General features: G+C 44.9%; 1 protein-coding gene across 1 annotated transcript in view; it reads right to left on the minus strand.

The window, feature by feature from the left end:
• LOC142574424 (cytochrome P450 3A9-like) overlaps positions 1-23267 on the minus strand; it is a 421036-nt gene that overhangs the window by 61272 nt on the left and 336497 nt on the right. The window contains exon 12 of the mRNA XM_075683508.1: positions 5551-5688. Within this exon, the coding sequence (XP_075539623.1) occupies positions 5551-5688 (138 nt within the window). The remainder of the gene's footprint in view (positions 1-5550; positions 5689-23267) is intronic.

Genomic DNA, 23267 nt, shown 5'->3' on the forward strand with positions numbered 1-23267 from the left:
GTTTATCAGGCCGATACTGGAGTATACTACAGCGGCCTGGGATCCCTGGACCGAAGCTAAAGATTAAACTAGAAAATATCAAAAAAATTTATTAGGTTCATCTTCAACTGTTATAGCTGGAAAGTATCCCCATCTAAACTCCTACAATGAGCAGAACTAGAAAAACTTGAAACGAGGTCCTATCATGAGAGGTTAAAACTTTTTTTATTGACTAGATCACAACATGTTAAGAATTGATCAATCCGCATTCATAGCGGCAGGCTTAAGCCGCTTTACTAGGTCTGTTCACTCAAGAAATGTATCTGAATTTAAATGCAGGATTAACATGTTTATGTACTCTATCTTTCCTCGGACGATTCCAGACTGGATTGCCTTATCTGCTGATGTGGTTGAACGGCCAAATATTGATTGATTCCTACAAGCGATCAGAAATTGGGCGCTGTAGGCGCCTTCACACTTGAAATGTGTGCGCACGTTGTCATCATGTGTATTAGAATCAGTGTTCGTACCTTCGCTTGTACGCATTGGCGCGTGTATCTTTGATGTTTTCTTTTCTTTCGTTATGTGATTTTGTTTTGCTTTAGTGCACTGAGCTTGTATTCAGTTGTATTCCTGTTGTCACTCCTGCCTTAAGGCCTCCAAAAATGGCCAGCAGTATGTAACAAATAAATAAATAAATAAATAAATACATATGGACTGCAGTAAGTGTGCTTGTTTGTATTCAAGGGTTAGAGGCTAGTGGTTTTTGTACACAGTTTCACTTGGAACAATTCATCTAGCATGCCTGTGCTCCGGGATTTCCGACGCCTAATTTTATTTGTCGTTCGCATAATTACGCATGCAAGAGAGTGACGATCGGCGCAAAGCTCCTCCCTGATGTGACGCGGCTGTTGCGTGCGGCGTTTAGTCTGACAACAGGGCGGAGGCATAGGCGAGGATGATCGCTGTTCCCCTTCCCCTCTCAGCTGGCGAAATCAAGATATGCCAGTGCCCTGTGCCGTGCAGTTGTTGCTCTTGATTTCAATGAAACATAGTGTACTTGTAAACATGCAGTCACTTTATTTTTGTAGCCCAGGCCATCACCATACCGACTCGTCTAGTCGCTTTTACACACGCGCACTGCCCTCCGGCTTCTCCGCACGCGCCAATATCTCGGCATGGCAGCTGCCGCCATCGTTACGGGCGGCGCGGTCGCGTGTTGCGTCAGCGATTCCGGTTTTTACAATTTTTTTTTATTTCGCCAAGTGAGAGGTGAAGGGGGACAGTTGTCATCTTTGCCGACGCCTCCGCCCCGTTGTCAGATTAAACGCGGCAAGAAACAGCCGCGTCACATCAGGGAGGAGCCAATCCCGATCCGGCGATCCGGAATTTGGAGTCGGATATCTCGCAGCACCGAGACGCTACAAGAATTCTTCCAACTGATGCTGCGCAGAAACGTGACTCCCGCTAGTTTTTCAATACAAACGTATCCACTTACTGCAGTCAACAAAAAGTTCATTGTTTAATTTAGTTGGGCATAATTGTACAATTTGTACTACTTACTGCAGTCAACAAAAAGTTCATTATTTAATTTTAGTTGGGCATAATTGTACTAAAGCAAAACGAAATCACATAACAAAAGAAAAGAAAACATCAAAGATACACGCACCAATGCGTACAATTTAGTTGGACAGCCATAATTATCATCTCACTCTGTATCCCCTTGGTCACATAACTTATTTGCAAACGTGGTCTTCGCGTGCCTCCCTGTGCGGAACTTTAAGAAAACCATAAAGATTAATTTTCAACACCTTTTATACACGGATTGTAAAAGTTTTTGAGAAGCAGTCTAGCAGGGGCAGAACTCCGCACTTCGTCTTTTCAGACGGTATTCTGCATGAAAATGACGACAAAACTAGATTTAATTGTGCTGCTACGGAGCTCCAACGAGTAATGTCGAAGAATAGGTCTCGGTAGGCTCGACTCCGCGACACTGCCAGCTAACTTGGGCAGCACATCCACAGCGTTATCCACTGCAAGTAACCAGCAAGGACCCGTGCCAGGATTCCTCTGATCACCTCTGTGCCTCATTGTGCTCTCAATTTCTGGAAGAGGCAGGTAGGTAAAAGAAATAGAACTAATGAGAACATTATTGAGTCCAGCGCACTTGACAAAATGTATTTGAATCGAAGCTTTATTGAAGTGGTTAATGAGGTGATATTGACGTAAATACAATGCATAATATTGCCGGTGAGTTTATCTTATGCAACGTCTTCAGTGTAATAGGTTTCGAGAACTGTAAAATAGCCATATTTTTGGCTTTAATCATTCAGTAAGCGGCCATGTGAATCAGCAGTGCGGTGCGCTTTCGTCGATATGTGGTGCCGACCTTGAATGGCAGCGACATTGCTTCGGAATATAGTATTATTGTGCTATTTTTAAAACTCACTATTTGCGTCAATGAGTGTTTAAGTCGCTGATGATGAGGTTGTTCCTATAGTAAAGTAAGGGTTGAATGTTTCAGGGTTAAACCGAAAAGACAAGAACAAAAGGATAGAATGGTACTGCTCAGTTATGTCCAGCAATTCAGTTTCAACCGAATACAGTCAATGAACGTAAATTTACGAATAAGCTAAGGCGACGATCTGCAAGCCAACGTGCCCTCTGAAGGGAGTAGCCTGACCAAGTGAGGGTCATGTGTAATCCAGACGCTCAAGCAATCTTCTTTCTTATCTGCGTCTATTCTCTTTTGGCCTGCGATGAAATCGAGAAGCAGGATGGCAGGTATATCGAAGTTGGCGCGGGATGGCGGTGAGCGTAACGATTAGCCGGCCCAGCTCCCAAACTGCCATTGCTGCAGTGACATAGGCTCGACTCCCGGTGGCCGTGGTTGTGAATGTAGCTTTATGCAACCTGTGATAATGGTCAAGCTCAGAAAGAGGAGGTGGGTTGACGACAACGGTCGCACTCAGCGTAACGAAATAAACAACCACATTTTGAGCACTTTAATGCGGCCATAATAAAACACTACAATGGTCTCATGAAGAAGCATAGTCAATCGATATGTTTCTCGTGGCTAACCCATACTGCGATACGCAGGAAAAGCACGCCTTTAAGGATACATTTCGTTATTGCAATCATAAAAATATAAAACAATGTATGAGTTTACGCAACGGTTTTCTTACGTCTATCTCCTTTTTGCTGAGGATATAAATGTTATTTAATTGAAACGAGAGTGTGGAAGATGTTGCTGCACTTGGGCATTCGGTTTGTATAATTGGACAATGCCGATGACGATGACCAACGCACAAGTAAAAAAAAATCCGTTTAGAATCTTTCAGCGTACTTTGCACGTTTGTTTTATTACGAGGACGGCTGCCTTACGGCATAAAAAAACTAGATAAAATGTAGACAACCCTACATATTGCAGGAAGTTTATTAGGATTAAGTACACAATGTAGTTCGCACTTAGAATGCACTAGATGAATCGATTTTTACTTTCTTTTCCACACTTTTTGCTCTGGCAAAGAAATTACGAACAACTGTAACATCGCTAAGCTTACGCACGAAGGGCCGTCGTCGAAGCTTGGACAAAACAGGCTCCTGTTCTGGCGCTTGATGCATCTTGATATTAATCAAGAAATTGATTAACAGGACACTGTTATCCGGAAACCCTAGGCTATTGAGATATTCACCGCTGGTCCACACTTTTAAGCCTTCCCATTCTAATAGCATAAATACTTTCCCTAAGCATTCAATAAATAGCATTGGAGAGATTCTGCCTCCTCATCTGACCCTTTTCTTTCTTGATATATAATTCTATACTTTTCTTGTGCAAGAGCAAGGTAGCTGTGGAATATTTGTGAATATTTCGCAAGACATTCACGTGTGCCTCCTGTACTCCTTAATAACGTAATGCCTCCATGAGTGCTGTTATTGTTACTTAATTAAATGGCTTTTCATATGCTATGAAAGCCATATACAGAAGTTAGCTGTACTCCGCGGATCTTGCCATTACCTCATTGATCGTATTGCACAATGGATGTGATCCATTGTAGGATACGATTTTCTGAAGCCAGCATCTTTTCTCGTTTTTTGATTGTGTTGGAAATTATCTTGGCGAATATATTATACAATATTGTTAGCAAGCTAATGGGTCTATATAGATTCAGTTCTTTAACGTCCCCCTTCTTGTAGACTAATATAATCCTCCAGCTCTCTTGTTCACTTCAAATCATGAGGCATTCTGTATAAAGCTTCGAATAACTTTTATAATAATAATAGTATAGTAAGCTTCTCAAGCTTATTATCTCTGCCATTTTTGAATAAATTGTCTGCTATTCCTTCTCTACCCACTCTTCTCCGGCACATGTCACCAGTGGCCAGGCACTTCATCGCCAGTTATGGAAGGAGACTTTGTAGTCTGTTCATCAACACTTCCAATAAAGTTGCGTGGCCACTTGGGGTGTACGTGATCAGATATGCTAAAATCCCCTTTTTCAGATCGCAGTATATCTAAATAAATAAATAGTCAGTAAACGATTGTGGTGCTGCTGTTACTATATTAGCGAAGTTGGTAATGACATTACCTTGGTTATCTTTCAGTGCACACATATTGCTTTGTTTTATTCCAAGCTTTAAGCATGAAATGCGTATAGGCACCGCTATCGGTGACCTTCAAGTGATCTGGAGCAAAAAGCCACAGCCGTTATCCGGGCACTCATACGAGAACATCCGGCCATCGTTGCAAGAACAAAACGAGATCATCCGGGCAACCAGTCGAAATGTAGGAAAATACGGTCTCTGGCCCCAACCCTTTGAACAGGACCGCATTACATACGCTAGTTTCTGCCCAAACAAGTTACAAAAAATATTGCTTCTGAGTTCTACCTAGTGTTCGTTTGCAATATCACTCAAGCCATCACTTCTAGTAAACTGGAGTATTGTCGTTTGCAATAGCTGCGTTGAAAATGAACGGGCCACTATACTCTTGATTTTCATCGTTTGGCACTGAGACTGGTTCACCTATCCAACGCCAGCGGTCCGTGAGTTCTGCGGCGCGTGTTTCGCTCTGGCTCGAGAGACGACGCTGCCTGCTTGGTCGCTGCGTCACCAAGCAGGCAGCGTTGGTCGCGCCGCGGATGGCTGCTTGGCCGGAACGATGCTTGCAGTGAGGTTCGTGTGCTGTGGTGCGGTGGAGTGTGCCGTTGACTGGCTAGTATTGTAGCTAGATTGTGGCTAGTATCAGCTAAAACTAATCTGCTTTGCCGGTAGCCATTTCATGCTTACATACAATCTCAATTACAGGAGAACTAAATTTTTCTTCTGCATGATTTAATGCTGCTTCCTGAATCTTCCCGAAGTTAGAGTATCGCTTACCTTACCATCGCAACTGGGATTCAATTCTTCCGTTTGTCATATTTGCCTATAACAGCGATGCGCAACGACGTATTACATTCTGTCCGTTTTTTTTCTGTTCTCAATTGGAACTCCACATCAGCCTGAATTGGTACGGCGACAAGTGATATCCCCTCTCGCAGCAGTATACCCCTGTAGCATCTGCACTCTTACCTCTCAGGGTCGAATACCTCAGGATCTGGAAAATATTTTTCGTCATGCTGAATAGCAAAAATTGGAATTCTGATGAGGGTGCCTTCATCAATGGCAATCTTTCCCACCACGGTGCTACGTACGCACGTCCTGTAAGTCCTGGAAAGAAGCATATTTAAAAATATTCAATTATTCTTTCATACACAGAAACACATTTACCTTGTTTCTGTACACAATCATTATCACTAAAAATATTTCTTTATTGAGCCAGTGGTGGTAGTGCTGTCTCTTTTCAGTAAGCAGACTGACTTATTTATGGTCTGGCAATATACGAACGGGAATACGGTGTGACTGTCTCAATTACCGCGTTACCAGGTAATATTCCTGATGTTAGGCTCTGCAGACCAACTGGGGATGTTATGCAACTGTGTTAACTGATATGACCGCAATTGTGTGCTGAAATACCTTTTTCACTTTAATTCCACTGGGATACCATTTCATGATGACCGTCGAGCAGGGAATGTAAATATCACTAATATACAAACAAATATGTAGTATGCGTCTACGAATATACAGTGTGAAACTTCGTTTACGTTTCCCACCTGGAAACGCAGAAGATACAACCACAATATAACAAAAGTTCGTTCATACGAGATCTAAATTCGGTCATTACGACGTTCATTTGAGGCGCCCACAAATCAAACAAAAAATTCTTATGAGCAATTTGTAGGCACGAAATCATGGTCAGATGAGTAGAGAATCGGGCCCCATGCTAAGGAAGGCGACATCAAAATCACCGGTCGGACATTCTTTTTTTAATCATGCAATGGCAGTTCGATAGCAGCCCACCAAAACAGAGATAGTGCGATAACAACGCTGACTGAATTCGAATTATGGCGGTAGTATGCCGAAATTATTTCTCTTCGCTCATATGCAATATATTGATATTAGCTGTGACAGTGGAGCACAAAGGACAGGGCACTTATCGCTCTTTCTGTGTTTCTCAGGTTGGCTGGGGACCCGACGCTAATACAACAGGCCTGTACTACAAGTGTTCTTGCACCTGGCCAGCTGCTTCCATCTTCAGTACTATGCTACCTGCCAAAAGCATTTTCATCGCCTCTGCTAAACTGGACATTTGAACTTCGCGCCTTCTGTTCGCAAGCCGGATCACGTGTGCCGCCATGGTCGTCGACGAAGCGCAGCTCGTAACTGAGCCGGGGGCGTTTCCTATCATATTGGCTGTGGCGGTGGAGCGCAAAGGACATGGCACATATCGCTCTGTGTTTCTCACGTTGGTTTCTTTCTCTATGTTACATATCTTGCAACGCGCTCTTTCCGCTACAGCCAATATACAATTTTGTGTTCATTTGTTGTTTTTATAGTCCTATTTTGGAAAGTCATAGACCTGTACAGTTGCAAACCATGTCGCGTTGCTGTAAATGTCGCTTTGTGATTGATGAAAGGGAATTGTTTCTGACTTGGTCACAATGTGAATCTTTGTATCATAGCGGTACCTGCTCCGGCGTTGCCGAAAGTGCCAATAAGAGCAAACGAGATCAATTCAAAAAGGCTTGGAGGTGCGAGTCTTGCAAACCTACAGGAAGTAAAAGCTCCTCCTCTGCCAAAGCGCGTAAAAATGAAAGTGAGATAATAAAAAAACTTGCTGAAATGGACCAAAAACAAAACTTGCTTGCTAGTCTGCCAAGCAAGGTAGACAGGATTGAACAGTCCATCCAAACACTTTCCGCTTACTTTACTGAAATTCAAAAAAGGCTTGAGAGCCACGAAAAGAAATTAAATAAACACTGCCAAACGCAAAGTAGAAAAAATAGAGAAGTACGCTTCTCCTAGGGAGCTCGATCAGATTCAGGCTGACATAGACGCACTTGAGTGGCATAGCAGAAGTCCTAACATTGTAACACACGGTGTACCTGAGGCTGACAGTGAAAACCTACGCGGAAAGGTAAATGATCTTGCAAAGAAGCTTGAACTTCAACCTCTATCTGCGGAAGATGTTGTGGCAGTTCATAGGCTCCCGGCAAAGCAAGGGAAAACGCGAGAAATTATTATCCGCCTTGCATTGCAGAAACTAAGGGATGCATGGATTGCCAAAAGGCGAGCCTTGAGAGACAACTAGGGCAACATCTTCATTAACGAAAACTTAACCTATCGCTCGAAAAAGCTCCTCGCCACTGCCGAAGAATGGGCAAAGGAGGTGGAATACAACATCGTGTGGCACTCAAATGCAAAAGTTCTCGTGCGTAGGGCAGACGGTGAATGAGCAATTGTCGCTAAGGGTGAAAATAATCTTCGTGCTCTGTTGGAATGAACGCCAATTTCTTGTTGCTATCATTTGAACCTTTGGCGAAATGAATCATTTGGAACATATTGGCAAGGATGATTGGTTCACGTACTTGGCCACTCAAAAGAAGGGACTGTCTTTCATACATATGAACGTTCAATCAGTCTCCAGCAAGGTACCTGAATTAGAAACTTTTTTTCTGATATAAATAGTCAGTGCAATGTAGTCATGCTAAGCGAAACATGGTATTGCTCTGATGATGTGTTTCGCCTGCCTTGCAAAAACTATTTCATAAAAACCGAACCTCACGTCGCGGTCAAGGAGTATCTGTTTTGATAGATGATTCTGTAACATGTAAACTGTTAGCCGAGTATTCTTGTATGACAAAAAACTGTGAAATATTGTGTGTCCAAACACCGGGTGTACTTTTTGCAGTATGTTACCGCCCGCCGGATCGTTTATTGGAACCTTTTTTTTCCTTTTTTTAGAGCGCATGCTAGAATTTGCGTCAGGAAACAAGTATAATGTGGTCTTAGGAGGAGACTTCAACATTGATATCAGTTCCGATGGTGCTAGTTGCGATGATATCAGTTCTGATGCAGTTGAATCCTTCACGAGAATAATAGAAACTACGAAAACTACTCTTGATCTTGTTATAACGAACTATAATCCATTCTTAGAAACTAGTGGAGTCTTAAACTGTCCTCTTAGTGACCACATGCCAATAGTCATGTTTATCCACACAAGAGCAAACAAAACCTAAAAAGATAACACTGACAAAACATATCAGACAATAAACGAGCACACATTAAGTGCCTCTCAATATGCCTTGAGGCAAGTATCTTGGAAGGACGTTTTTCAACAAAACGAGGCTGAGCCAGCATACAACATTTTCTTAAAGGAATTCTCAGTTGTTTATGCGCAACATTCCATACACAAGAAAGGAAACCACAAAGCTTATCGGAAATTTTGGATCACCAAAGAGCTTCTAAAAAAAGATAACGAAAAGTGATAAACTTTCTGCCAGGTTTATAAAATATGGGAAAGGCGAGGATCTAAAATGCTTCAAAATTTTTACAAGTAAGTTAAATAAAGAGCTAAGAAATAGAAGAAATTGCTATTATTTACGTACTTTTTCTTCATGGGAGGGACATAGAAAGATGTGGAACAAGTTAAATGAACTAATGCGTACGCAAATAAAACACTGAACCTATAAAGAGTTTGTGTAAACGGATGCCTTTTAACCGGAGATCGTTTAGTTAACGCATTTAATGATTACGTTACAGACACTGATTCCCGTTAATCACAAAGCCCAACATATACGTTTCAGTTCTCTGCAACTATGGAAACTATTTTTTTTTTCAAGCAACAACCCCTATCGAGGTTAGTTCAATTTTTCTCAAACTGAAAAATTCATGTAGCTGCGATGCTGATGGCCTCCAAATAAGACATATCAAACATGTCATTTGTGGCATTGCCGCGGTGTTAGCGTATATATATAAGTTATATAAGTTATATAAAAAATAAAAGTTGCAAAATAATTGTGTTATATAAGAAAGATGACAAGCTTGATATAAAAAAATTACCGTCCGTTATCTATTCTCCCGCAGTTTTCTAAAGGTCTTCAAAAAATCATTTTTAACCAATTAACACCTTTCAGCAAAAAGCAAAAACTTATAACAGACGCTCAATACGGCTTTCAACAAGGTAAATCAACACAACTAGCACTTGTAGCACAGAAAGAATACATACTGCACAACCTCGAAAATAAGTTATTTGTAATTGCTCTATTCATAGACTTCACAATAACGTTCGACTGCATAAATAATGACCTCCTAATACTTAAGCTTGAAAGATATGGCATCAGGGGCCTTCTTCTTCAGTTACTGACATCCTACCTTAGAACTCGGCAGCGATGTGTGTCTATAAAGACTAGCGTGTCATCTACACGACAAATACAAACAAGTGTCCCTCAGAGAAGTATCCTTAGTCCATTTCTGTTTAAAATCTACATAAACGACAGAGTTCTTATCCACCGAGAAGCAAAATTCATAAACTACGCAGATGATAAGAGTGCTTTTTTTTATCAAACAACTTTTATACAGGCCTCATTGGTGCAGCGAACAATCTCTTAACACATCTCTTAAAAAGAAGCCAGGACACCTTCTTAAAAGTAAACTCGAATAAAAGACAACCAGTCATCTTTAAAACAAGAGGTACGTGTACTCCATTGACCCACAACACATTTTACAACTATGAGAAAATAGAGGTTGTTCACACGGTAAAAGTACTTGGCGTATACTTTACCGAGACATTGCAATGGGACGCTCACGTAGATTTTATACTACAGAAACTGAGCTGCATAAGAACTATACTACATCGAAATCGCTTTTACCAACGTCAGGTAAATTGATCACTTGCAATATCACTTGCAATGCAATATTCGCCTCGAATGTAAATTATTGCCATCTTGTATGGGGCACAACATCAGCTTCCAATCACTCTAAAATAGTACCGATACAAAAAAATAATAATGCGCGCTGTCGCAAATGTACTATACAACCCACACACTGAAGGACTTTTCACCAAGTAGAACATAACAAAAAGTCATCATCTCAGAATCAACTTAATAACAAATATAGCAAACTTAAAATAGAACATGCCCACATATGAGACGCGCAGCCATGAAAAATGGCTCATACCTTTTTCGAGAACAAATTGCGGCCATCAAATGGTCGCAAATACCTTGGCACGGCTACTAAATTCTTGTCTAGAAGCCGCCATTGACATCCATGCCTTGACACCATCGGAGCTCATCTGTCTGGCGAAAACTACGATTTAAATCACCATGGTTCAGTAAAATCACGTGTATTCAGTGAAAGAAATGTAATTACTCTGATTAATGTAACCCACTGTTCTTTGTTTTTCATTTCTGAAAGTGTTCTTTGCCACCGGTCTACCAATATGTAAAAGTGGCCAGGGAGCACTCTAGCTGCCTATAAGAAACCTTTACCTTGGCCCCCACCATTTGCTTGTAAATGGGCCCAAATAAAATGAAATGAAATATCTCTAGCAGTCTTTGACAATGTAAGTAAAATATTCTTCCGTTTTTCCTGACCATCGCTATAGCACAGTCTATGCAGGTTGCCGCCTTGAAACTAAATCGTTCATACCTATCGAGATTGCGATAAACTGATCGAACGTATGCTGCTGCAGTTGCCCAACTGCCATCGAGTTTGCGCGAGGGTTTCCCCTTGCACGCTGCTTCCACTGTGAACTGACATGCCGGGCAGATTGCTGTTGTCGCTGTATCACTGCCTCTTCATATTACAAAGTAGTGTTTTTGACATTCACGCTACACTTGCTGGCCGGCACATGGAACGTTAAACTTTCTAAGGCTACGTTATACCGCCGCTTTGGAAGCACATCTAGCTTTGGACACTCCTACTTCAAAGGACGCGGACCTTACGTCTTCCAGCGCTGTTTCATTTTTTATTTCTCTTCGCGCCCCTAAAAGAAACCTTACTACAGCCCTTGATTCGTCTCTACTTCAATTTTTACTTTGAACTTTATTCACACTATCGAATTTCCATATGCTCACGAGCTTACTTTTTGCAGCTCAGATCGTCGCATGGCAAATCGGCTCCATTGCTCGTCTGACGAGACATGCTCCGCACAATGACAGTTTTCGGCAAGCACGACAATGCGGATTATCACGGTGTTGCATCGTGTACAACACCGATGACTAAATCAAGCCTGACTCGCCACTATCATGTATGCACATGAGTGACGTGAACGAATCGGCAACCACGGCTGCTCAAAAAAGGAACACCAACTGCCATTCCCTTCAGTGGGCTTGGTGACATTGGCAAGAAGCAGGTCCTCACGAAACCTCTTTTTCGTGAACACCTTCTTCTGAGTGACCGATCGATATTCCCAGTGGACTTTCCCTTCATCTTTTAATCTTCCCGCCACTTCCCTTTCCCCAGTGTAAAGTAGCCAACCGGGCTCAGTCCTCGTTAACCTGCCCGCCTTTCATTTATCATTTGCTCTCTTTCTCTCTCTCTCTCTCTCGTGATTTACGTTGCTACCAATAACTGGCTTTAGTAAATCGAGACGATGATCTGACCTTCCCGATGTTGCCGAAGCCACATAGTGTTCTTGCGCAATTGCAAGGTTGGTATGCAGTTATTAGTTTACTCTTGCCAGCCTCCGGACCCATGTCGACCGGAATCCAGGATCAATCAGAGGTTCCGAAGCCGATGCTATATCTTGCAACAACATGCTGAGGAAAAATGGAACAATCTGAAGCATAAAAATCACTGAAAGAGCTAACCTCAAATCTGAAGAAGTTTGAACTAGAAGTGCTTAGTATAGAAACAAGGATTTGAAAAATCGAGAACTACGTGACCTAAAAAATGTCGCCACTTCGCCCGAAAGGCAAAGCATTGATTGCCATAGGAAATTACTGGAAGCTGCATGAAGTAAGGACAGTAGTCTTATTGGGCCCATATACTTGGAAAGATTCGCTTACTAACTGAATTAACAAGCTTAGTGTCAGTGCGCACAAGCAAACGTAAACTTATCGCACTCGACGAGCGCGGACACGCTGTCAAAACGCTGGTGTGAGGAAGCGCGGCAGGAGCAGCGAGCGAAGTTACCTGCGTGCGGTCTATCGCTTCAACGCAAAAGCGGCTAGAACACAGCACGCACAAAGGCATGAGCCGTTTGCAGAGACCTTTCAAGATACGGCGCATGCGACCGCGAATGGCCGTGCACTTCTTCGCGGAGTCGATGCCCCTCCCCCCCCCCCCCCCTTCACGCTGCCGCCCTGCTTTCCTTCATATTGCCGCCAGCATTGCGAGAAGAAAAAGACGACCGACATATCCCAACTGCGTAGCCGCCACACCGCGAGCGTCAAGCAAAGCACCGCAAGGCAACGCTCGGCCGGTGCTGACAGGCCGGCGGCTCGTGCGCGAGAATCGGACGATTGGCACGCGGCAGGAGGCGACAGAGAGGTGAACGACGTTCGAAGGAGCGAAGCTCGAGGGACGTTTTTCGTTGTTGTTGAGTGCTCAGTCGGTTTTTGTTGAGGGGCACAGGTTCGCCCAGCAAATCAGTTTTCGTAGAAACGGCTGTTGGAACTGTTGGTTACAATATAAGGCGCGCAAGATTGAGCCGCGATCGTCGTGTCCATATAGTTGCTATTAAAAGAAATGAAGGGGTCGTTCGAATAATTCAGTAATTTACGCTCTTAGTAACATCAGATGAGAAGGCAAAAATGACTAGAACATTTTGCCGTAACTGATATTTTCAAAAGACATAGCTGGCACTCAGGTAAATTGCTTGGAAAGAATTCACAGAATTGGCAAGCGCAATACTCAGCGTAATTACCCAGTCATCTTCTTCTTCTTCGATTTCGAGGGGAAAATAATTTGTCTATCACAGGCTTTAGGAAAGACGGAGTGTTCTCTATATCTGAACACTCCTAAAAGAGTATAAGGAACTTGCACGCGCAGACGTAGCGCTCGAGCGCGGACGACACAACCAGAGGTGCCAAAGTCTAGCTGAAATATCCTAATTTAATGTCTGATGGCAAGCTGTAAAATAGGAATCAATGAAAAACGCTAAAAGTCCACGCAACAAGCATCAGCTCCTGTTTGAGGCGCAGTGCGTCCGCGCAAGAGGACAGGCGAATGAGGAAGCACGACGCCCTGAATGATTTCACTCAGTCACGTGGTTTATAAACTTAGTCTACTCAAGCGAATAATTGTTTCCCACCATCGATACGTTGTTATAATAACATAAACCTGGTTGCGCGCACGAATTCAGGAGGTTAAAATGGCTACTAACTTCCTTAATCTGGTTCATAATGACAGAACGCGATGGGATTGCGGAGTAGCCTCAATGATAGAGCAGCTACGTTTTCACTGCTAAGCAGTATTGAAGATCATGAAATACACGACCCAAAGTTTGTTACACCGGTACAAAGTTTCTTTTACGTGACATGTACCGAGCCCTAACGATGCACTGAGTATCTAGGCAAAATACCCGACTTCCTTTCTCCACACGCCAATTAAAGGTACCGAAAACTAACTGCGGATTTAATTTGCCGCGAATAAACTAGATTGATCTCTCCTATTATAGCAGAGATTCCGCAAGTGCTGAATCGGTGTCGCTGGCAGCATGAAGACTTTAAACTAAAACAGTTCATTGTAACTTCTACTCGAGTCACAGATCTTCACTTACTGACTCTATGTTCTGAGTAGTGTTACTGACGACTGAACATTTAACGTACAACACAGAATTTCAGGCCATACAATATTTTTGATGTTATGTCCGATTTGAGTAAGACAAGTAACACAAAAGTCTTCGACGGTTTTTATCATATATTATATGCGTGCAGGTGATCTTGCTGTATTAAACTGCTTAGAGATAGCTACGCCTATTTCTCTGAGCTGATTGACGTAATGTATTTATGGTCACACTGTAGAGATCTAGCTCGGTTTGCGGATTTAGCTTTATTTTTTGAAAGAGAAAAACGTATACGTCGAGAGTATCTGCGGATGACCCGAGATATTTAGGCTGAAAATAAAAATAAAACGTCAGCGCAAGAGGGGTATTAGCGTTCACCTCCAGAGCCTTATGAGAGTCCTTCAAAGTAAAGTGCACCTGGCCGTCTCGATTCTATGACGTCACATTACCTTCTTTTATTACACCCAGCCCTAACAAAATTCTGGCATTACATATCGCAAGAACATGGTTCCATTTCGCAAAAATGAACATCAACCTAAATTGTCAGTGAACCTAAGCATATCGCTAATCATTTTAACAGCTTTTTCATATTAGCGTTTATACGATCAGCCTTGCATACATCGTTTCCCGCTTATCCTTTAGAGCACCCCATGGCAAAGTAAATGAAACTGCGAATGGCGTCTTTAATCTTTCAATGAACTTACACTAGAAAAAGTCGCAGGGCTCGGTTCCATTATGAATACGTTCTTAAGACGTTAAGCAGTCTGGGTGGTGAATTAGCACAGTAAAAGATAAGAAATTTCTATGTGAAGTCAGAAAGATGCATATTATTGGCGCGAAGCGAAATTTATTCCAATACACAAATCGGGTTCTAAATTTAAATAGCAAACTACCGTCCCGTATCACGGGCAAGTACACGCGGCAATATAATGGTACATATAGTCTACAAAGCCATCATAATACACCTAGAAACAAATAACCTTATTTAGCGTGAGCAGCATGGTTATAGATCCCGTTTTTTTACTCTAAGTCAATTTACTGCGATTATGCATGACTTTGTTAAAGTTATGACGCAGGTCAAATCGATGCAGTCTTTTTAGACTTCGACAAAGCATTTGCTGTAGTTTCTAACAATGAGCTGATCACTAAACCGTTCGTATTTTATGCTAATAGTAACATAGTTTCCGGACTCTCAGCCTTTTTTCGCAATCGAAGACATCGTGTCGCAGTGGATACAAGTACGTCATTCTTAAGATGTTTATTGTAGCGTTCTTGAGCGCGAAGTGCTTTTGCCTGTGTCATTTCATATGTATATCAATGTCTCGCAGTGAATGCAAGTAAGTGATTGTTTTGTTCATTCTGGCGTTCTTGCTCCTTACTTATTTCTTATGTATATCAATCATAAACATTCTTGCATTTCAACCGGTCCTTCAGCCACCGTAGCCGAATCAATCGCTGACAAAGTCACCGCGTCTGGATATAACAAGGCGAAATCAACCAAAGTCAGAATGTATTGTTTAAGTTTAGTTGACACCGACTTTATGTGCCCCCCGCCTCTCGTTCGCATAAAATGTCGCTGAAAGGCGTGCGCCCCAGAGGTGCCTTGCCGACTTTGATCTTCGATAAGTTCGCTGGCATGCCTCGCAGGAGTGCACGTACCTTCTCACTGCCTCTTGGACTCCCTGCAAGTAGAAGGATTTCTGGACGCGATTAATTGTTCTTTCTTCCTTAGTGCACCGACATCAGACTCTCATGCGCTAAAGTAAGCACATGACACGTAACATTTGAGGCACTAGCATTTGTACCATTCTCTCTGAGGGTAGTCGGTAACGGTGTTGCAACGCTCCCTTTTCTACTAGAAATAAGTAGAAGGTTGATCTTTGCCCAGGGGAAACGACGGACTTTTCTTTTTTTTTGAAGGCACTATCACGTCGTCATCGATACTTATATTTAGGTGGGCGCTAAAAATACTCCAGGTGGTCCAAATTATTCCAGACTTCCTGGCTACGGCGCGCCTCATAATTAGATGGTGGTATTGGCACGTAAAGCCCCATAATTTAGTTTTTAATATTTTTGTCTTCTTTATAAGCTGCCTTAAGATCTTTCGTAGTTGCAAATATTGACAGCCGCTGACTTCCACCGTTCTTCTGGGAACTTCATACCGACCAGTATAGAATTCCAAGAATCATCTTCTCCTATGGTGCCTTTTACTGCGATAGCAATGATAAGGACAGTCCAAGCGGACTTTTGCCGTGGGCGTCGCCGTCGCCGTGGCCGTGATGTTCCGTATAAAATCCAAGGGCGATAACAGCGTTGCCGCGCGCCGTATGCTGTCTGCGCGAGCGAAAGCACGCTCAGGAAGCCTACGATCACGGCTCCATCTGGCGCGCGCGAACGAAGAAAGCGGAGAGCAAACGCGCCCTTTTCGTCCCACGAAAGGCCGTGCGGCGTTGGGAGGGAGGGAGGGAGGGTAGCGTTGTGCTCCGGCAGCAACTGCGCATTTTGCGACTGGGTGCAAGGGGAACTGATAATCGCGGCTCAATTTCGCGTGCCATATTGGCCGCTTTCGCGGAGCAGTTTATTCTGCGGAAGCGAGATGGCGCTTTCAGCGGCGCGCCGCACGTCGCCTCAGTGTCAGCACACGAATATGAAACCATTGCAGCTTACACCTTGCTTTTGTTGGATCAGCTGTCGGAAATGCAACTTAGTTTTCTCTAAGGCACTGTGCTCCAATCATGCGTGATTGAATCAACTGGGCGGCGATGAGTCCACTAATGACGGAGTAGTCGCCTCCTGTGTGCACTAAGGCGGTGACTGCGTGACGGTCCAGAAGCACGTAAGAGTCTGTGTTTTTTGTTTTGTTTTACGTTGCAGTTAGGTCTAGGCGTCGGATCATGGATGCATCACGTTGACGTATAGATGGTACGCTGCGTCGTCAAGTCCTTGGTCGGTGCATTCGTGGCTTGCAGGCTTCTTCGGGATGGCGGCGTGTCGTTAGGTCGCCGAGATAGTGTCTTCGGCGTCTTTGTCAGCGGCGGAGTACCTTCGCCAGTTCGATGAACAGCAAACGCGTACCTTCTTCGGCTGCTTCTTTTAATTTTCCGGAAATTCTGGCCCACCAGCCGCTGGCTGGACCAGCGTGTGGTCGGCGCTTAGCAACAGGTAATTTCGCCTGGTAACCGCAAGCGCGACGGTTGGCGAGGGCTCCAATGAGTGGCGACGAGGTAGTCGGCAATATCGCGAGGGTGTTATCCTTGTGGCGGGCGCGGAACTTTAACAACAATAATAATACCTTTATTCATGAAAACAAGTGGTGCAATGTGCCAAGGCATTAGGAAAAAAGTTGCTAAAAAAGCAACTTGACTGGTCCCAATAATCAGAAGGTCAAAAAGGCAGGAGACAGCGAGGAGCGAGGAAAAAATAGAAAAAAAGAAAGGAAAGAAGTAGAACAAAAGAAGTAGTCGGTCTCGTTCGCCGCAGGCCCGCCGCTCTTCTTCCTCCGCGTTCGTGCCAAAGGAAAACTAGTCGGTGCAGCTCCGGAAGGTGAAGCCGCATTCCTCACCAGGCCTGCAATCCTCTGATCACATTGCCTACCCTTGGAAGTATATTAGAAGTTGAGGTGGATGGAGTCCCAGTCAAGTCCCTCGTCGACAACGGTGCGCAGATGTCTGTAACGAGTGCCGCCCTTCGCAAAAGACTCGTAAAGGTCCTCATCGCCGGCCATACCGTGCAAAGAACGCGTTGCCGACGGCAGTACACCACCGGTTGTCGACATCTGTAAAGCCCGAGTGAGGACTGCCAGCCATGAAACCACCGTCTTATTTATTATGCTAGAGTGCTGTCCGCATGACCTAGTTTTGGGGCTGGACATTTTTTCCACCCATTCTGCCCAAATAGACTGCGTTACAGGTGTCGTGCAGCTGTACTTTCCTTCTGGTAACTACTTTTTTTCTGATGCACATCATCCGTCCCTGTTTGTTCTGACGAATTCGCCCGTTTGCCGCCACAAGCCGCTACTACTCTACCTTTTAACGCTCGACATTTTTGTACATGTGGTCGACCACACGCTCCATAGGGACGTGCAGTATTGACATGGCTCCCTCGTGCTCCTGTGGTCACTATCTTGTCGTCTGGGCCTACCGGAAAAACTTCTGTCGCAATATTCAAATCCCTACCGAATCCTGCCACAGCTTCCAGATGTGACGTACGAGATTGCTCCCGAAAGCCCTGGCCCGTCGTCCGTACAGCTAAGAACTGATGTTGTTCATGCCTCCTGTTTAAAGCCCCACATCGTGCCTTTGCCGGGACATAACTGTTTGCGCCGGGTCGGCGCTCCAAACCCGGCGGCGTAGTGTGGCGATGCAGAACAGGATGCGCGGACGGAAAAGAGAGGATGACGAAGTGTTGTTGCTGAGGCGCTTCGGCCGCAATCCTCTAGTGTCAGCTGGTGCTTCAGCATTGACCTTGCATAAACAACATTCGTGCTTGTGTCCGCCTCGCAACAATATCAATTAAAAAATACCTGGCCACCTATCAGAGTAATTGCAAGCTGTGTTTATCTTCTGCACAGCTGTACCCTGTATGTGACTTCACTGTATCGAGCTTCTGCTGTGTGACGGTATAATCACAGCTACTCTTGTGTTGCCGGTGGTTCTATATTTCGGTACTAATTTCTAGTTGTACTGCATAATTAAAATATCGATTGTAGAGTGCGAAGCTTTGGTATAGTGCTGTCGTCAAGCAAAGTTAGCTTTGTGTGGTAGACTTTTAGTTATCTAAAGAGCTCTTTTGAATTAATTTGTTAAGCCAAGTTGCATTTCATTATTATGTGAATTGCTGTGTGTGAAACTTGCTTGCCCAAGTAACCAATATCAATATCAACGGCTGTGTATGTGATGCTATATGTACTGTACTTTTTTCCATGCCTCCAGGCTTCACAGCATGTAGTTGCGTTGTTTGTTCTGCAAGACGTTTGCGTTTGTCTCTTACCTGATGTATTGTGATTTATACTGGGAAATGGCACTTATAAGTTACGAAAGTTCCAGTTACTTGGTGTGGCAGCTCACAGGTCTCATGACTGACTAGTGCAGTGAATACGATAGGTGCTTTGCTACACAAATATTTCTTGATGCTTGTCAAACACCTTCTCGCCACTACGCTTTAGCACAGGTGCTTGTTAAAAAAAAGAAAACGAAGTCTGCAGTTCAACAAATGCAAAGGTAAAGTTGTTGCTGAGTGCCTCGTCCTCAAGCTTGGTTTAGATGTTCTGTGTAGCGTGGCTTGCGTGGGAACAGAACATGTCCTATCACACGCCGGAATCGCTGCAGCTAAGTCCATCATGCGCTATTGCGGCGGAGCCATTCATTCTAGCGGGGCTTGCGCGGGATTAGAACAAGTCCTGTCATAGGCAGTAGTCGCTGGACGTGAGTGCATCTTGCATTAGCTTCACTGCGGCGTTCTGTCTAACGTTGCCTGCACCGGAATATAACGTTTGGCTAGCGCGCCCTGCATCGGAATAGAACAGGTCCTACCTCACATTAAAATCGCCGTTGCTGAGTGCCTCGTGCTCTAGCCTGGTTTAGACGTGCTGTGTAGCGTGGCTTGCGCGGGAATAGAACATGTCCTATCACACGGTGGAATTGCTGCAGCTAAGTCCACCATACGCTAATGTGGCGGAGGCGTTCTTTCTAGCAGGCCTTGCGCGGGATTAGAAGTCCTGTCATAGGCAGGAGTCGCTGGACGTGAGTGCATCGTGCACTAGCTTCACTGGGGCGTTCTGTCTAACGTTGCCGGCACCGGAATAGAACGTTTGGCTAGCGCGCCCTGGACCGGAGTAGAACAGGTCCTACCTCACATTGAAATCGCCGTTGCTGAGTGCCTCGTGCTCTAGCCCGGTTTAGACGTACTGTGTAGCGTGGCTTGCGCGGGAATAGAACATGTCCTATCACACGCCGGAATTGCTGCAGCTAAGCCCATCATGCGCTAATGTGGCGGAGACGTTCTTTCTAGCGGGGCTTGCGCGGGATTAGAAGAAGTCCTGTCATAGGCAGGAGTCGCTGGACGTGAGTGCATCGTGCAGTAGCTTCACTGGGGCGTTCTGTCTAACGTTGCCGGCACCGGAATAGAACGTTTGGCTAGCGCGCCCTGGACCGGAGTAGAACAGGTCCTACCTCACATTGAAATCGCCGTTGCTGAGTGTCTCGTGCTCTAGCCTGGTTTAGACGTGCTGTGTAGTGTGGCTTGCGCGGGAATAGAACATGTCCTATCACACGCCGGAATTGCTGCAGCTAAGCCCATCATGCGCTAATGTGGCGGAGACGTTCTTTCTAGCGGGGCTTGCGCGGGATTAGAAGAAGTCCTGTCATAGGCAGGAGTCGCTGGACGTGTGTGCATCGTGCAGTAGCTTCACTGAGGCGTTCTGTCTAACGTTGCCGGCACCGGAATAGAACGTTTGGCTAGCGCGCCCTGGACCGGAGTAGAACAGGTCCTACCTCACATTGAAATCGCCGTTGCTGAGTGTCTCGTGCTCTAGCCTGGTTTAGACGTGCTGTGTAGCGTGGCTTGCGCGGGAATAGAACATGTCCTATCACACGCCGGAATTGCTGCAGCTAAGCCCATCATGCGCTAATGTGGCGGAGACGTTCTTTCTAGCGGGGCTTGCGCGGGATTAGAAGAAGTCCTGTCATAGGCAGGAGTCGCTGGACGTGTGTGCATCGTGCAGTAGCTTCACTGGGGCGTTCTGTCTAACGTTGCCGGCACCGGAATAGAACGTTTGGCTAGCGCGCCCTGGACCGGAATAGAACAGGTCCTACCTCACATTTAAATCGCCGTTGCTGAGTGTCTCGTGCTCTAGCGTGGTTTAGACGTGCTGTGTAGCGTGGCTTGCGCGGGAATAGAACATGTCCTATCACACGCCGGAATTGCTGCAGCTAAGCCCATCATGCGCTAATGTGGCGGAGACGTTCTTTCTAGCGGGGCTTGCGCGGGATTAGAAGAAGTCCTGTCATAGGCAGGAGTCGCTGGACGTGAGTGCATCGTGCAGTAGCTTCACTGGGGCGTTCTGTCTAACGTTGCCGGCACCGGAATAGAACGTTTGGCTAGCGCGCCCTGGACCGGAGTAGAACAGGTCCTACCTCACATTGAAATCGCCGTTGCTGAGTGTCTCGTGCTCTAGCCTGGTTTAGACGTGCTGTGTAGCGTGGCTTGCGCGGGAATAGAACATGTCCTATCACACGCCGGAATTGCTGCAGCTAAGCCCATCATGCGCTAATGTGGCGGAGACGTTCTTTCTAGCGGGGCTTGCGCGGGATTAGAAGAAGTCCTGTCATAGGCAGGAGTCGCTGGACGTGTGTGCATCGTGCAGTAGCTTCACTGGGGCGTTCTGTCTAACGTTGCCGGCACCGGAATAGAACGTTTGGCTAGCGCGCCCTGGACCGGAATAGAACAGGTCCTACCTCACATTTAAATCGCCGTTGCTGAGTGTCTCGTGCTCTAGCCTGGTTTAGACGTGCTGTGTAGCGTGGCTTGCGCGGGAATAGAACATGTCCTATCACACGCCGGAATTGCTGCAGCTAAGCCCATCATGCGCTAATGTGGCGGAGACGTTCTTTCTAGCGGGGCTTGCGCGGGATTAGAAGAAGTCCTGTCATAGGCAGGAGTCGCTGGACGTGAGTGCATCGTGCAGTAGCTTCACTGGGGCGTTCTGTCTAACGTTGCCGGCACCGGGAATAAGAGGAACGCGTAGAAAGAACATCGTACGAAGCGACGGGATGAAGTGAGCAACATCATTTCGCCGAGGACTGATGTTATTCTGGGTTTGGCAATCAGCATCTTCAGCCATTTATAATATGACGACGGCTATGTGCTGTTGTTGTCGTTTTTTTTTTGTCGTCCGGTCTTGCCATGCCCTGTTGCCTGTTGCTGGCTTTGTGCTTGCAAAACAAAAACTTAGTGACGTCTTTACGAGCGTTATGCTGGGCGCTTGTTTACCAAATACGATGTGTCTTCAGTGATGCTTGTCAGTGTAGCTCTATAAAAATAAATCTGTGTGCGTGCGTGCGTGTGTGTGTGTGTGTGTGCATGGAAGCGTGTGTGTATGCATGTGTTGACTGATGCGACAATTGTTCGCTTCGTTCGTGAGGTGTATTTTATTTCATAGTATCATTTTCGTTCAAACAGTCCACAGGATTTCTGTGTCAATGCAAGCACGTGATATTATTCGCCATTTTTTTCGTTTCATATGTCATCGTAATGATGTCGCATTTCATATCACAGACATGATTCTGATCCGACGCATGCGTAGGCTGGTTGACACCGTAGACCAGTGAATGATGAAAAGCATGGGCACAGTCACTAAGTCGCTTTAAATTAGTGCTGAATTGAAACTAGGAGGTATATAATAGAAAAATGAGGCTAACAGCACGGAAAACCACAACGAGTTGTACAACAGGTACAAGTTTGATTTTTAGATACGTTGGAAATTTTTTCATCGTTTGACCTCGTACGGAGAATTATAGCCTCAATGCGCTGGAAAAAATCATCAGCAGCCCCATGAGGAAGAGAAAGCTGCAATACAAAAATACAATATTATTGCTTAAAGCACATCAGTGGCAACCTTCACTGTTGTCAGGGACGGACACTACGCTTCCATTTGCTAACACCCTAGAGTGTCCTTACGAGTACGAAAATTCAGGCTATCGCGCACATACAGAAACACAGCCTATCGGGCATTAGGCAGAACTTTGCCGCACAGCAGTAATGTTACGGCGTTCCACAGCCCCTTACAGTCAATATAATTACGAACTGAAGCAGCTCAATGAATTTTGAGATGACGAGTTAGGACGCGCCACAAAGCACGCATCATACTTGGCAGTCAGGCGTGACATCCACTACAGCGCGTTCCAACGTTTACCCGCGTCAGCTGGAGCGGCGCAGATATTCATAATAATGTTCGTAAAAGAACCACACCCCTATCGTAAAAATTTCTTCGTAATTCATCATCTACGGCGGCTGTTTAAATTTTCTTAAGCGACTTACGCGTACTATTGGCGTAAATACTTAAGTTCGCACCTGTGCTACCCCTACATATACGCATTTTCTCTACTACAGCGCTGCTCTTTGCAGCGGCGGGCGTCGCAATATTGCTGATCTTACGAATAGTTTTGCTTTGTGAATACGC

This window comes from Dermacentor variabilis, chromosome 3 (genome assembly GCF_050947875.1).
Source record: "Dermacentor variabilis isolate Ectoservices chromosome 3, ASM5094787v1, whole genome shotgun sequence".
Classification (NCBI taxonomy): Eukaryota; Metazoa; Arthropoda; class Arachnida; order Ixodida; family Ixodidae; genus Dermacentor; species Dermacentor variabilis.